The sequence below is a fragment of the Pyrus communis genome, chromosome 12 (genome assembly GCF_041283825.1).
Source record: "Pyrus communis isolate YQ-2024b chromosome 12, ASM4128382v1, whole genome shotgun sequence".
NCBI lineage: Eukaryota > Viridiplantae > Streptophyta > Magnoliopsida > Rosales > Rosaceae > Pyrus > Pyrus communis.
Genome location: NC_142576.1, coordinates 3,352,023 through 3,366,276, shown reverse-complemented (window position 1 = coordinate 3,366,276; position 14,254 = coordinate 3,352,023). Strand labels below are relative to the sequence as shown.

General features: G+C 36.4%; 2 protein-coding genes across 5 annotated transcripts; both read right to left on the bottom strand.

The window, feature by feature from the left end:
• Positions 1 to 2,294: 2,294 nt before the first annotated feature.
• LOC137745659 (dormancy-associated protein homolog 3) lies at positions 2,295 to 4,004 on the bottom strand. Of its 2 annotated transcripts, none has more exons than XM_068485653.2 (3): positions 3,774 to 4,004; positions 3,320 to 3,514; positions 2,295 to 2,783 (listed from the first exon to the last, which is right to left on the bottom strand). In XM_068485653.2, exons 1-3 carry the CDS (start codon positions 3,892 to 3,894, stop codon positions 2,674 to 2,676), a joined length of 426 nt encoding a protein of 141 aa, XP_068341754.2. In that variant the 5' UTR covers positions 3,895 to 4,004; the 3' UTR covers positions 2,295 to 2,673. The 2 variants fall into 2 exon arrangements, with proteins under 2 accessions (XP_068341754.2, XP_088537940.1); XM_088681814.1 differs by having other exon boundaries at positions 2,295 to 2,776; positions 3,774 to 3,980.
• An 891-nt stretch (positions 4,005 to 4,895) lies between these two features.
• On the bottom strand, positions 4,896 to 6,911 carry LOC137745660 (uncharacterized). Of its 3 annotated transcripts, none has more exons than XM_068485654.2 (2): positions 6,772 to 6,911; positions 4,896 to 5,489 (listed from the first exon to the last, which is right to left on the bottom strand). In XM_068485654.2, exon 2 carries the CDS (start codon positions 5,485 to 5,487, stop codon positions 5,146 to 5,148), a length of 342 nt encoding a protein of 113 aa, XP_068341755.2. In that variant the 5' UTR covers positions 5,488 to 5,489; positions 6,772 to 6,911; the 3' UTR covers positions 4,896 to 5,145. The 3 variants fall into 3 exon arrangements, with proteins under 3 accessions (XP_068341755.2, XP_088537941.1, XP_088537942.1); XM_088681815.1 differs by having other exon boundaries at positions 4,896 to 5,564; positions 6,772 to 6,900; XM_088681816.1 differs by having other exon boundaries at positions 4,896 to 5,543; positions 6,772 to 6,893.
• Between the last annotated feature and the right edge of the window lie 7,343 nt (positions 6,912 to 14,254).

Sequence of the window (14,254 nt, the reverse complement as noted above, 5' to 3'; positions counted from 1 at the left end):
AAACCCTTTCTTTTTTTAGGAATTTTATAACCAAGTTCAAGCGGACACAATACAAAGACAACAGCCTTATAACTAAGGTAGGTACAAATGAAACGTCATTTACACATTCATCGCATGAGTAAAGATTCTCAATAGCCAGATTCCACCCAAAAAGATCCAAAAGTAACCCGTCTAAAAGAATCTGATAACCCTAAGACAAGAATCACCCACCACCTCAACCGCCCCACCATTCCAAACCCTTTCTTGATTCTTATTCTCCCTCTTTCGCCTTCTCTTCATTCTTCTCCAAAAACAGATTTGCCATTGGGCGCTCCACTGCGTCTGGAATTGACAAGTGCACTGCAGCTGTGGCTCAGAAAAGGACGACGCCATTTCCCAAATTCTGAGTCAAGCACCGCCTGAAATCCTTATGACCCTAGAGCACCAAGAGGAGGTGGCGGACCCACCTACCACGGGATGGCTCTTCGTATGAGGGGTATACTTTTGGAATAAATTTAATTTGAACGGTTGGATATGCAACGAAAAAATAATAAATAACATACAATACGTTATCACAATATGCTAAAAACGTTTCTATAATCTTACCAAATTATGCTGATAGCACTTTAACCACACAATATCAAAATGCATCTAAATGAGGCATCTGATAAGCCGAAAAACAAAGGTGAGTGGTTTAAGAGGTGCGATGGAAAACAATATTGAAGCAAAAAAGCATCATAAAAGCCCAAATTAGAAAAAAATGAGACGAAAGCTCAAGAAAACCAAAATACAAGGGGTCTAGGAAGCTAAGGAGATAAAAGAGAAGGAAAAGTAGTTGGAATTGGCCAGGGAAGGGGGTTGCCATCGACCCCCACCCAAAGCAGGTGTTGGTGGCATTGTCTTCATGATTCAGTGTGTCCATTTTTATCTCATTTATTTTGCTTTAATGTCTTTATGTTTTTTAAATTTTCATGTTACGTATCATTGAGGGCTTTAAAAAGAAAAATAAAAAACGGTTAGATCTTTTAATGTTGAGGGCTTCAAAAAGAAAAATAAAGAACGGTTAGATCTTTCATGTTGCGTTCTAATTAATCTTTGCAACAATTAAGTTTTTTATAAAACTCCTACTTGAATGGTATGTACTATTGCAGTCGAACTTTTATTAGTATTTAATATAACAGGATAATACTATTTACACATTTGTTTTATCTTCACACATATTTGTTAATTTTGCATCATAACATTTCCTCAATTCATTTGATTAGACGGTCGGAGATTGAGAAAAGTGCATAAGAAGTAAAAAGAAGGGGTGTGCGATCCACACACTTTTTTTTACTTCTCACACACCTTTTGTTGATTTTTATCCCTTAATCTTCTTCAATTCATTCGATCTGACGGTCGAAAATTAAAAGATTATATGAGAAGTAAAAAAGGGTATGATACCTAAAAAGAAATGGTGGACAGCACTACCCTAATAAGGTTAGTGGAGTGTCAACTTCATCTCTCGTATTTTCCACTCTTCAAATGAAGATATATGCATCTCATCATATAGATAAGATTCTGTTATAAGCATATCATCATATCAATGTTAGGTTAGGTTAGGGGCAGCGGCATGGTCCCTTTTGGCCCATACGTCCGTACACAGCTCCGTTAACTTATCACGGATGGGCATTAGGATAAGTTTTACTAGATCATGATCCCAGAATCCCAGATTTGTCTCGTGTTCTCTGTACAAGTTATACTAACGAGCATCTTTCAACAATCCAGATGGATAAGCAATAACGGAGTTGTACCAACGGAAATTTCAATCGACGTTAGATTCATATCAATGTTTCTGGCATCAAGTTAGGGTCTCGGGAAATAGGGTCCTTTCTGGCAATGGCCGGATCGACATAGAGGTTCGGACGATCCCAATACCCTCCCGACTGTCTGAAAAACACATGTGAAAGTCCTACGATGAAATGCCTTCTAGAAATATCTCGACAACATTTGGCAAGACGTGTCAACCACGATCAGCCTGGGATCTCGATATCACTCTACAAATTGCTTTGGCTTTGTCAATATAACACAATAACGATCGGTCCACCAAATGCTTGACAAATTTTTGCGTGCTACGCGCACATTATTCATCTAAATAGAACTTGAAAGTTTTACTCTGAAATTCTTAATCCTGAATCCGCCGGCCATACGTCCACACTTACAACTACGATGAATAGCGCCCATGGACAAGATATCTTTTTACAAACGAGAAATATTGACACAAACACCAGATTATATAGATCCAGTACCAATTCATAATACATTACATTACACACGCACGAACTAATATGCAGTTTTATTAATTCAAAATACAACAGCAGGAACTTGCAAGGGAAAATTAAACACTATTTACAAATAACAGCAGAGATTATGCAGATTTAGCAACATGGAAAACCTAGCAACTCGGAACGAACACACCCAAACCCTAGCAACAGCGGAGATTCAACCACTACACTTCTACAGTCGCACATCAACTAGATTGCAACTCAGAACAAACAACACCCAAAACACTACGCAGAAACCCTAGACAGTTTCTTTTTCCTTCCAGTCATGGCTAATCCGTCCACAGAAAACATGTTCATCTCATCGCATGCCGTGAGGAGGGCTCACATCTCAAATCTCACGGATGATTTCGATTGGACAAGAACTCATATGTCACACGTCGTAAGGAGAACGGGCGCTCCTTGCTCCAGCGACCTCGCTCGCCTTCTCGTATGCATCCGATGCTGACCTTCTTCGAAACCGCCCGAATGGCTCCCTGCCACCTAAAAACACAACACTATCAACATTTGCCTCATAACACTGCTGGCCTCGTTAAAGTCGACTTACTACTCTTTAAGAACATTAAAGACTGCTCAACTCGTTGAGAATTTTTTATTGTAACGGGAACACCCACATATTTTTATGTTAGCGATGGAAACCTTTTTTTTTTTTAAATTATTAATTTTTTAATACACATATTCTATTATTTATATAATAATAAGCGATGTACCATTTTGTACACCGATAATATTAAAAAATCCCTCCTTCTTGTGGTCAGATTTGATACTATTCTCAACAAGGGCATAAATGTCAATTAACAAACAAACATAACTATCACAATATGAACAGCTGCATGTACCTACACAGAAATCCATCCAAATTCTAGAACATTGAAATTTGACACTACAGCGTGTTAAATTACTACCACACCCCTTGTTTCCCTACACATCCGTGATGAGTGGAAGCTCCACTACCATTTGTGGAAACTCGGTCCTACGTGAAGGGAGCCAGGGGCATATCTGACATTTCAATTACTCACCAGAAAATGGGGACACCGGCGGCGTAGACCCGGCTGGCGAAGCCGGAGGCGTGAACCCAGCTGGCGAAACAGGAGCTGATCCGCCGTTACCGCTCCCATAACCTGGGGGCTTAATAATCATGATACTCCTCGTAACTTTCGCTTCCTCCGTTGAATTCTCACCGTACGATCGTACGTTCCCGCCATCTGACGATCCTAATTCAACCAAACCAAAACAAACAATTTAACTTCCTGCAAGATTCCCACTCCTAATTAATATCAGCTGCATGATGTAAAAATTTCATGTTGCAATTTCATTTTCAACCGTTTGATCTAGCAAATGATCTGAGATTATCGATTAAAAGCTTTTATTCCGGGAAATTTAATGTAAATTTGGAAAAAGGTTTAGCAGTTAGTTGTGTTCATCGCGTATGCTAATACACGGCGACTGACAAGTACTAAAACGACGACGCACCAGTGGCGGAGCTGGACCGGAAACTGAAGGTTTTGTGCTTCCGCAGTTTCCCGAGACCGCTGTCGGGCTGCGGCCCGGCGACGGTGTCGTCCCAAAGCTGGTCAAGTAGGCGAAGTCCCATGTTACTGCAGGATCCCCGCAAGGTAGCAGAACTGGCGCACTTTAACTATTTTGGTAGTAGGATTGGACTACTGAGGAAGTAAAGAAGACAGATCGGGTGGTTATTTATTGACGGCGGAGGCGTTAAAGATCGAACAAGTTTTCAGATCGAGAGATATCTGGAACGTTCGTCGGATCCAGAGGGAGTGCTGACGTGGCATGTAGATCGGGGAGCACGTAGTTGGCGATAAGATCGAGGTGACTAAAGCGGACCCCAGGCTAATAGGATTTTTTATTTTTATTTTATTTTTTTATTAAAGGTTAATGGGATATTTTATGGCGTAACACAAGACGGTACGTCATATATTCTTATATAAGTGGATAAAAATGATTTTATTTAAGTGTTTTTCTATATGTATAATGACATATCGTTTATGTGTTTATATTTCGATTATATTGAAAAATCTCTCCAATAAGTAAGAGTGAGATACTATAATGCCGTCATTTTATTTGCATTTAGGTAAATTGCTTAAGATGATTATTCAAAACTTTGAAGTACATCCGGCTTGGTTAGTAAGATGACGATATAAAAAAAAAAAAAATTACGTAATTTATGTGAGTAAGTTAAAACATATGACATACTTGAGTAGGTTTAGTTAAAACATATGACATACTTGAGTAGGTTTTGGTACCGCTACCTGGACATCCGGGTTGCACAATCCCATCCAATTGGGCTTGCTTTGTTTGTTTGCTATTTTGGGTCACTGGCTTCTAGGGCTGCAACTTGGATTTGGGTATGGTTTTCCGGTTTGGGCTGGGCTTTTCTATGAATTTCAAGCTTGATCCAACCTTCCTACCAAAAGAAAAATGTAATTGAAAATGTGTAATCCTTCAAACATGTGACGTTCTCAATCATAACCATGAGCACTTTCAGTTATTTTTGTCAAACACCGCCAAAAATCACTCTTGTTTTTCTCGAAAGCGCTTTCAACCCCAAATAGGCCCTAAACCAAGCTGATGATATGCTGATTCTCGTGATCGCATTTCATAAGTTGCAATCCGATGAATAATATCGTTGAAATCAAAATCAACATCCAACCAGAACATTACATCGAAAAATCAAAAGTTCCACCAGTGTTCATGATCATGGTAGCATAGCAATTGAAAGACATATCCTACCACACAATCCTTCGGTTTACATTCCCCGGCAGCCCGTCTAGAACAAGGACAACTGATACTGACTACCTTAATGTAAGTACACTCAAGCGATTCTTCAGAGTAGTTTGACACCTGCTTCAACCACACTATCAATGACAGCTTTAACTTTACCGTGATATTTCTGTTCCTTCTTCAAGTGGACAGATACAGCGGGAATGTTCTTGAGCAGCAGGCGCTCCCCTAATATCTTCCCAATCTTTGCAGCAGCAGCAACATCACGACGTATCTCCATGCTTTCTTTCAAGGCCTTTTCTTGGGAGCTTGCAGAAGATGCCACAGTGGCAGTTGGTGTGTGGATCACCTGGGCGCTTACGTATTTGTTTGTGAAGTGCATCTTCAGGACATAGGGCTTTAGATACTTTGTAATACTAGGTGGCCTGACAGGAGGGATACCCATTTCTGTTTGCACATAAGTCAGAACTTCAATCATACAAGTTTAACCGAAAATTTTGACTATCAATGGACCACGATTAGCTGCTCGAAAAATGAAACATGAAGAAAAACAGTGGAATATAATTCAGAACTTCAATCATAAAAGTTTTAACTGAAATTTTTGACAATCTATGGACCACAATTGGGTGCTCGAAAAATGAAACATGAAGAAAAACAGCGGAATTATGTATAGACTAGTACTACATGAAGAAAAATGAAGCATCAGTGCAGTATTACCATCATATATATAACTCCCACAATGCAGCAAAACATCAAAGAATAAACCAAAGCTACTTAGGCAGCGATAGAATGGAAGTCCTTGATTTCCACCGTTCTACGATTCAGTCAATCAAACCAAAACTCCACAACAACAAAGTCTTTTCCTACTAAGTGGGGTCGGATATATGAATCCAAAAACGCCATTGCACTCGGTTATGTACCACGTCTTCCGTTAGATCTAAGTACTCCAAGTCTTTTCTTAGAGTCTCTTCCAAAATCTTCCTAGGTCTTCCTCTACCTCTTTGGCCCTAGACCTCTGTGTTGTAATCGCATGTTCTAACCGAAGCGTCTATAGGCCTTCGTTTCACATGCCCAAACCACCATAACCGATTTTCTCTCATCTTTCCTTCAATTTCGGCTACTCCGAACAAAAAAAATATATTTAGGGAAGATCTCCTTTTCAAACTTTCAAACCTGAATATACTCTCTATCCCTAAGCCCCTATAGTAACTACACAGAGTATGTGAACCCCATGATTGTATTGGATTCAAACCACACCATGTGGCATGTATCAGATCAAAGGAAGAGAAATAAAAGCTCTAAGGGAGCGATTGAAAGTGATTGCCCAATGGTTGATTCTTCTATCAAACAATTGGTGTACAACTTCTTAACCTCCAAACTCACACCAACTGCGCTAAAAATAATCGATTTCAAGACATGGGTTCTTCCTAATTTAACACATAGTAAACAAAGAACGAACCTTTACATTATATACATCTCACCAGGAATTTAAACTAAAAAGCAAAATGAAATGGGAATTGAAATTTAACCAAGCAAAAATAAATTATCGTAACAAAGAGACAATTTATCCCATGAAATTGGCACAAATGATATTTGGGTTTAATCGACTGAAAGTTGGAAATATACAGGATTTCGATTTCAATTTTTCCTGAATTTTCTGGGGAACCAAACAGAGCATTTAAGTTCCGAAAATAGGACCAAGAGAGAAGTAAGTCTAAGAGTTGCTTACCAAATTGGATGTCTTGCAAAGAAAGCTTGAAGCGATGGATTCGGAACTCACTGAAGTGCTCAAAGTTCAGAGCTTTCGAAATGGTTCAATCTGCCAAAACGAAACAGTAGAGGTTTCAGTGTGTTTTTTCTTTCTTTTGTTTTCTATTTTTATCTGAAGGGAAGAAAATAAGGGAATGATCATTGGGCCTTTTTAGCCGGTATTAGAGCTTGGGCCTTTTTAAGGCTTGTCGCCTGTTTGAGACTTTTTCATTTGAAACTTACCGTTGTTAGGGGTGCAACTAGGACGGGTTGGAAGGTCAACCCAATCCTAATCTAACTTTTACAATTCAGGTTCGGGTTCCGGTTGGGTTTCATTCGGATTCATTTGGGCTCGGGTTTAATTGGGTTGGGTTCGGGTTGTCCAACTTTTTTAAGTTTAATCTTGTAATAACTTAGTTTTCATGAATTCCTAAAAAAATTAAGCCAAGTAGCATCAAAGCTAGCTAACTTTAATTTCAGAAATCCATCTACTATAAAACTTCAGGATTTAGAGACTACAAATATGGGTTGACTAATCAAAGTCTTAAAAAGCTTAAGTAATTATAAAGGGTAATTTATTAAAAAATATATTAGAAAGCGCGTTGGTTTTTGGACTTGGCTTACTTGGGTGTAATATGAGCATTAATTGATATAGGTTACAATATGGTTAGATTGGATTTAGTTAGTCGAGTTGGGTTGGGGATGAACGGGCAAATGATCAACTCAACTCAACCCAATCAATGAACGGATTATAACTAAAAGAACCACTTGTTCGGATTTAAAGTCGGGTTGAATATGGACGGGTTCGGATTTGGAATAACATCCAAATAACATAGGTTTACAGGACCTTTATACACACTCATCTGCAATTTTATGATTATTCAAGGGAGGGTTTTACATACCTTTCTTGCTAAACATTTAGTCATCCATCCTCGTGTTCTGTATGCTTCAACTAAGATGTTACTAAACTTTTGTCTTTTCTTTACTCGCTTTATAAAAATCTCCTTATAAATGGGGAGTGCATTGAAAATTCAAGAAGTGAATCATTGTAGCAAAATGTTGCATTTTTGTTTGAGGGTGAGTAGCATCCTATTTATCATAGTTGGAAAAGTATAAATTTTAAAATTTATGCTTATTTAATACATACATCTTAAAATTTAAGTTTTTACAATAATGATAAATAAGATGACAGGCAAAAATCTTTGCTCCCAAAAGCCACCATTATTGAAATGTGATGTTGGTGATTGGAGTATATATGATAGAGACATATTGGGGTCAGTACTAAAAAATTCCACCATAAACTAAAAGGAAAAGATATTTCTTTGACCAATATCATCGGATCAAGTAATTTGGACTTTTGAAATTTTATCTAACGATTAAAAATTATTATAACTTTTAAGGAATCAAAATAGATGAACTGTTGGATAAAATTTAAAAGATTCGGATCACTTAATCTGGTAGATTTGATGGAATAGATCCGGAGAGGATCTTTTTTCAACTAAAAGGGGGTGAAGTATCATTGAAAAGGGGAAAACTGAAAAGAGCTACTCCTAGCAAAGATAGGGGAATCATATCCACCTAGGGATTCACCCTGCTGTCTCCTAAACCAACACACACAAGTTATTAGTATTGCGATAATATTCATCTTTATTTGTAAATGATATGTTTTATATTCGAATCTCCTGAATGACGAATTTTATATCAAATTAGGTTGTCTATTGTATGGTTTAGCCGATCTTTCTCATTTTTTTAGTGTAAAACATATTGATGTACTAAATAAAACACACACACACACAAACACCTTCTATTTAAATAAAAAGAAAACTAACGAAAAGTAAAAAAAAAACTTCCCTTTTAATGAAAAGTCATTTTTAAAGGTATAATGAATAGTAACAGATAAATGTATAAATGTGGTTTTTCGTTAAAAGTGAACAGTATCGGGAGTGTTTTGTTAAACCTCTCTTAAATCAAAGGAAAACTAATGAAAATAACTTGAAAACTAATGTAAAGTGAATAGTATCAAAATTGATTTTTTAATATAAAAATATGATTTTTCGTCAAAATAAACAGTACTAATATCTTTTCGTTAAAGTTCCTTTAATCATCTCTTTTGCTTCCAACACGCAAACCCTCAACAGCCAGCGTCATGCTGTCATTCACTCACTGTTCTCCTTCTGTTGCCATGCGGTGTTGAGTTTCACTTTGTACAATTTTCACCCGGCTTTCACTCCTCATCTAATCAACGTGATCGTGATCATTTCTTGGTCAAAAATGTCATCAACTAAACGTTCCAATTCGGCAACTTGTAGTTATAGTAGAAAACAATTCTCAGAGATGGGAAATGCAGGCAATGTTCGCATCTTTTTGGTAGATAGAACTGGATAATGCGACTTGAGAGTATTTTTAATGGAAATCCCTACTTAAAAACGTATGCAATCTCCTTTAAAAACTCATTTAAGGACTTAAAAGAGTCTTTGTGTCACTAAAATAATATTGCCTACAATAAGATAATTCTTATAGTACAAACCTTAAATTTGAAGTTTATTTGATTTCCTCCATTGACCTCAAATGGTAAAAAGGCAAAAAAAAAAAAACCCAAAAATAAATATGGACTGTTGATTTCTTCAGCGGTTAAATATTTTTTTTGTAGCACATTGAGAGATTTTTTAGTGTAATCTGAACATAGAACGGTACATCACATGTCATTGTATAAATAGTGAGATATGTGTGTTAAAAATTTGGATGGGATCTCACCCAACTTAGTGTGCCTTTTTCCACTAAAAATTGGATAGGATCTCACCCAACTCAGTCCCCACATGAGAAGATCATTTTGAAATATCCGACGAGTTTCTATACATTTAGATACTTTGACGAGCTCTATTTCGTTAAAACCCCTTTGTTATATTTAAAGGCTATATAGTTATGGGGATTGGAACCGGATCCTTTTTCTGGAGATCCTTAGGATCTTGTGATCGTGACTGTTCATTGTACATCATGCGGTCAGTTTTCGTTAGATACTATTTATATTTAATTTTAAATTTTAAATTTTGAAATAATTTCTAATCGTACAATACACGATAAACGGTAACTATCACAAAATCTTTAAAATCTTTAAAAAAAGAATCCGACGATAATCATTTTTCATGGGAATTATCTTCCAGTGGTGTACCCAAGATTTTACCCTAGTGTTTGCAAATTGGCGGCAGGCAGTACGTTACCCCACAAAGTGACGTTTACTGTTAGCTGAAAATATCTCAAGGTGACTTTAACATACGTAATATAGAGCACCACGGGACTTCAACATACATAATATAGAGCACTACTTAATCAAACAGGTGAGAGTAAGATTCAGTGAGCCAATGTCAAAAACAGGGTCAAATATATTATCATGCCATCAACTTTTCATATAATTGTGTGGAAAACCTACCTTATTATTTTAGAACAAATCCACCCGTTTCAACAGGGTAAAAATAAGGAAGTTTTAATGAAAAATTCGTGATACTGTTCACTTTAACGAAAAATTACATTTTTGCACTAAAAAATCAAACCTGGTATTATTCACTTTACCCTTTATTTTTTTTTCCTTATCGTTAAAACTCAAAATTTTCCAACCATTTTCATTAGTTTTATTTAAAAATAAAGCGAGGGCAAAAGGGATGGGGGCAATCCAACTCAATTGCCTGAACTTTTGGGTTATCGCCAGAGCTGCTCTTAATGGAAACAGGGGAGGGACTTGTGTGTGTCCACCGTCTCTGAGTAAAATATATACATCAAAGACCTTGAATTCTTTTTTTCCTTTTTAATAGTTAAAATTTAATTGGATGCAGCTGATGAATTATTCGGGTGAATAAAATGTTAACTTTTAACTCATTGTTTTTAATTTTTTTTTTTTATAGTGTAACTTAAAAGTGGTAATATTTTTTGTTAAAAATAAAAAAAACAATTGAAATGCCTTTCAATTCAAAATTTAATTAAGGGAATTTTAACGAAAAGTCCACGGTACTGTTTACTTTAACAAAAAATCACATTTTTACACTAAAAAATCAATTTTGGTACTATTCAGTTTACCTTTTATTTTATCCTTATTATTAAAACTCAAAATTTTTAGATTATTTTCATTAATTTTCCTTTTAATCAATCACTTTTGCTTGTTGCTTGTGAAATCAAATAAGGTCTTTACAGAATAGACACTCCAAGACTCAATGCTTTTAATTACTCTATTTCTGGAGAGATTTTTCGACATGCCCGTCACACGGGATGGTACATCACGTATCGTTATAAAAATAATGGAATATGTGTGTTAAAAAATTGATAACTTAAAAAATAAAATTTCGCACCACTTACATAAAAACACGTAATGTACTATCCGTATTCCTGTTACAATTAAAAATTTCTCCTATTTCTGTTTGAGTCTCTCTCTCTCCTAGAAAAATTTATATATAAATGCATGGGCTCCTTCACATTTCTGATTCACTCTTGGGTTGAAACAAAACCAAATGGGTAAAGAGTGGCCAGGGTTGTGGGGGTCTTTAGGAGTTATGACGGGCATGCATGGTGCATGGGTGAGTAGTTCGTGTTGGAGAAGCAGGGCACGTGCAAATTCTAGCTCAAGCACTCCTTCATTGGGAGCTTGAGCTTTACTAGAACTTTACACGTGCTCCCCTTCTCCAACACAAGCTTCTCACCTCTCTTTCTTCCACGCCCCATTTCTGCATCACTAGCTCGATCAACAAAGCCGTGTGAACGCTGTACGTGCGTAGGATGGTAAAGTTAAGGAAAGTAAACGTAGAACTTTCGATTATCTTCTCTTCACAGTGTCTTGGATTTCCACTGCCACATATCACATGTTTCGTTTAATTTGTTTCTTTGAGATATTTAACCCATATGCTTTGGTTTATTTGTAGACATCTCTCTCTCTCTCTCTCTGCGTAGCATGAGAAGTTCAAGTATGGGACGTTGGCTCATGATCACAAAGACACAGAATTCTGCATGTAAGAAGAGGATGTCAATATTTTGGGGTTGAAATACTCTCCGGATCTTACATTCTGAAGCTCGCGGACCGAGCAATTTGGAGCAGAGAATATCTGGGCGTTGGATAGAGATTGTAGGTGAGGTGGGTCAAAATTAATAAACTAATTAATGGAACCAAACTGAAATCCAGGTTGCACGGTCCACAAGCTCTAATGTATGAGATCTACGGAGAATCTCAATCCAATATCTGTGGGCAGTTGTATCCATTTGCAAGCCCTAAATAGTTGTTTTTTAAGTTCTCCTATGACATTTGTATACATTTCTGCTGCAATTATAATCTTGGAGAAATTTTTCTTTACGACGGAAACACGGATGATACATCACGTGTTTTTATGTAAATGAATGAAAATTTTATTTTTAAGTTATTAATTTTTTAACACACATATTTCATCATTTGTACAGTGATACATGGTGTACTATCCCGTATGCTGGTCATGTTGAAAAATCTCTTTCAATTGGCAAAATTATCAAGATTAATAAATGTGGTCTTCTTAGCATTTTCTTCGTTCGTTTTATTTAGCTAAAAGAAGAACTTGTATTGAATTATGCTTTTTAAGATGCAAGTCACATGAGAAGGGATACCATGACGAAACCAAAGCTTGACAAGAAGTACTCGTAACTAGAAAGTAATTAACCAGGCGGAGAAAACTGTAAAAACATTATGGCCATGCATCATGCTAAAGATCCTTGACTCAAGAAGCTTGTCAAGTAATAACTAATGAGCACAGGTTGAGTGATGCTATTTCGATTGGATTTAATGATTTATGTTTAAAATTTCCGAAACATATACTTAAGAACTATCCTGAACCACAAATTAGTATTATTATTACTTATTATTATTTTTGAGCAAATTATATTTTTAATAGAATATAAATTAAAATGTGTGATATGCATGTCAACAACAACCAAGCCCTCTTCCAGTAAGTGAGGTCGGGGTAGAAATTTTTAAATGTTAATTATTACGTTCGGTTTTTCATCAAGTCTTTTGTAAACTCTAATGTGTGATGTGCAGGATTTTTGGAAAATAACTTTCAACCATAATTATCAGAAGTAAACTACATTATAAGTCGCATTTTATCGTTTGTTGACGAGCTAAACTAATTTATGCAAACAGCAAAGGCTTTCCAAGTCCTCTCTTCCATTGACCACACTATTCTAAATTAAACGCTATGTAGGTTTGAGACTGACCAGTTTTGACAGGAAGATGGCGTAAGGTTATATAAATTTGACAGTCAAAAAGAAGGGTTTGTAAGCAAAGGGGTGGCTCTTGCACTTTGCCTAAGAAAGTGGGGGACTCCGATCTTTTGATTTCTGATAGGGCTTTGGAGCGTTGGAAATTGAAGTGAGGGAAGGGGACAAGAAAGAAAGACATGCAGTGCTGCCCTGCCATATATTGATGAACGAACCTTAAATCGCAAGCAATGCTTTAAAGAGGAGAGAGGGAAAAGAGGACGAGAAGGAATATGTCGTATGTGGGAGTGCTTGTACACGCAATGCACAAATGTCAAAGCTTGTAAAAACAACAATCATCATGATTCGTGTTTGGTTATTTATGTTTGGTTGTTGGGAGAAATTTTTGCAGTTGCAAAGTAAGTGTCAAGTGGTGTATCGTTTTATACATAATAGATTTATGATTTAACTTCAGAGGATGTTATAGTAAAAGATTGAAGCTATTTTTTTTTAGACTGAAACAATGCGTATAACGTGCAAAATACTCTTTACTCTTAAAGTGTTGGTCATTTTATCAAGCACTTAGTTAGCATATAATTATTTGTCGAGCTATGTTGCTCATCGGTAAACAAATATCTAAAGATGATGAATGAGTCATATCAAGTTTTATCAACACATACCAGCGAGTGGTGTCAACGTGTATTGCCAAGCGTCATCGATGCATGTTGTTGGGCGGACATTTCATCGAATGCTTCGTGGGGACTCTTAGGTCCTGTACCAACCATTTGCAGAATCCCTCGAGGACTTTCCTAGTCATTTTTCTGATCTTCGGTGGCAAGGCCACTCTGGTCTTTTAGCAAATTCACCATGTTCACGTGTAATGATATAGATAAAAAAATATGATTAATATGTCTGACTTGTTAATTATATAAACATAAAAAATAATACACACATATGTTATCATTAAAATGAAATAATAACATTGTATAACGGTGTTCTAGATACACCAAAACATATGCTTTGGTCTACAATAATTCACATATCATGGTGAATACGCAAAAGCAAATTTTGCTTTTTCTTAGTATTTTCCAATTTTTATGGTTTCAGAGGCTCCACAGTTTCTTGAGTGCGTCATACCATTATCGTAGGCTTCTTACAAAAATATCTTCATCAGTCGAGGAACTATTCCCTCCCATGCTCATATTTAAGATGGTTAAGTACAATGTGTTCATCAGTTTTACAATGTTTGATTGAATTTCTTG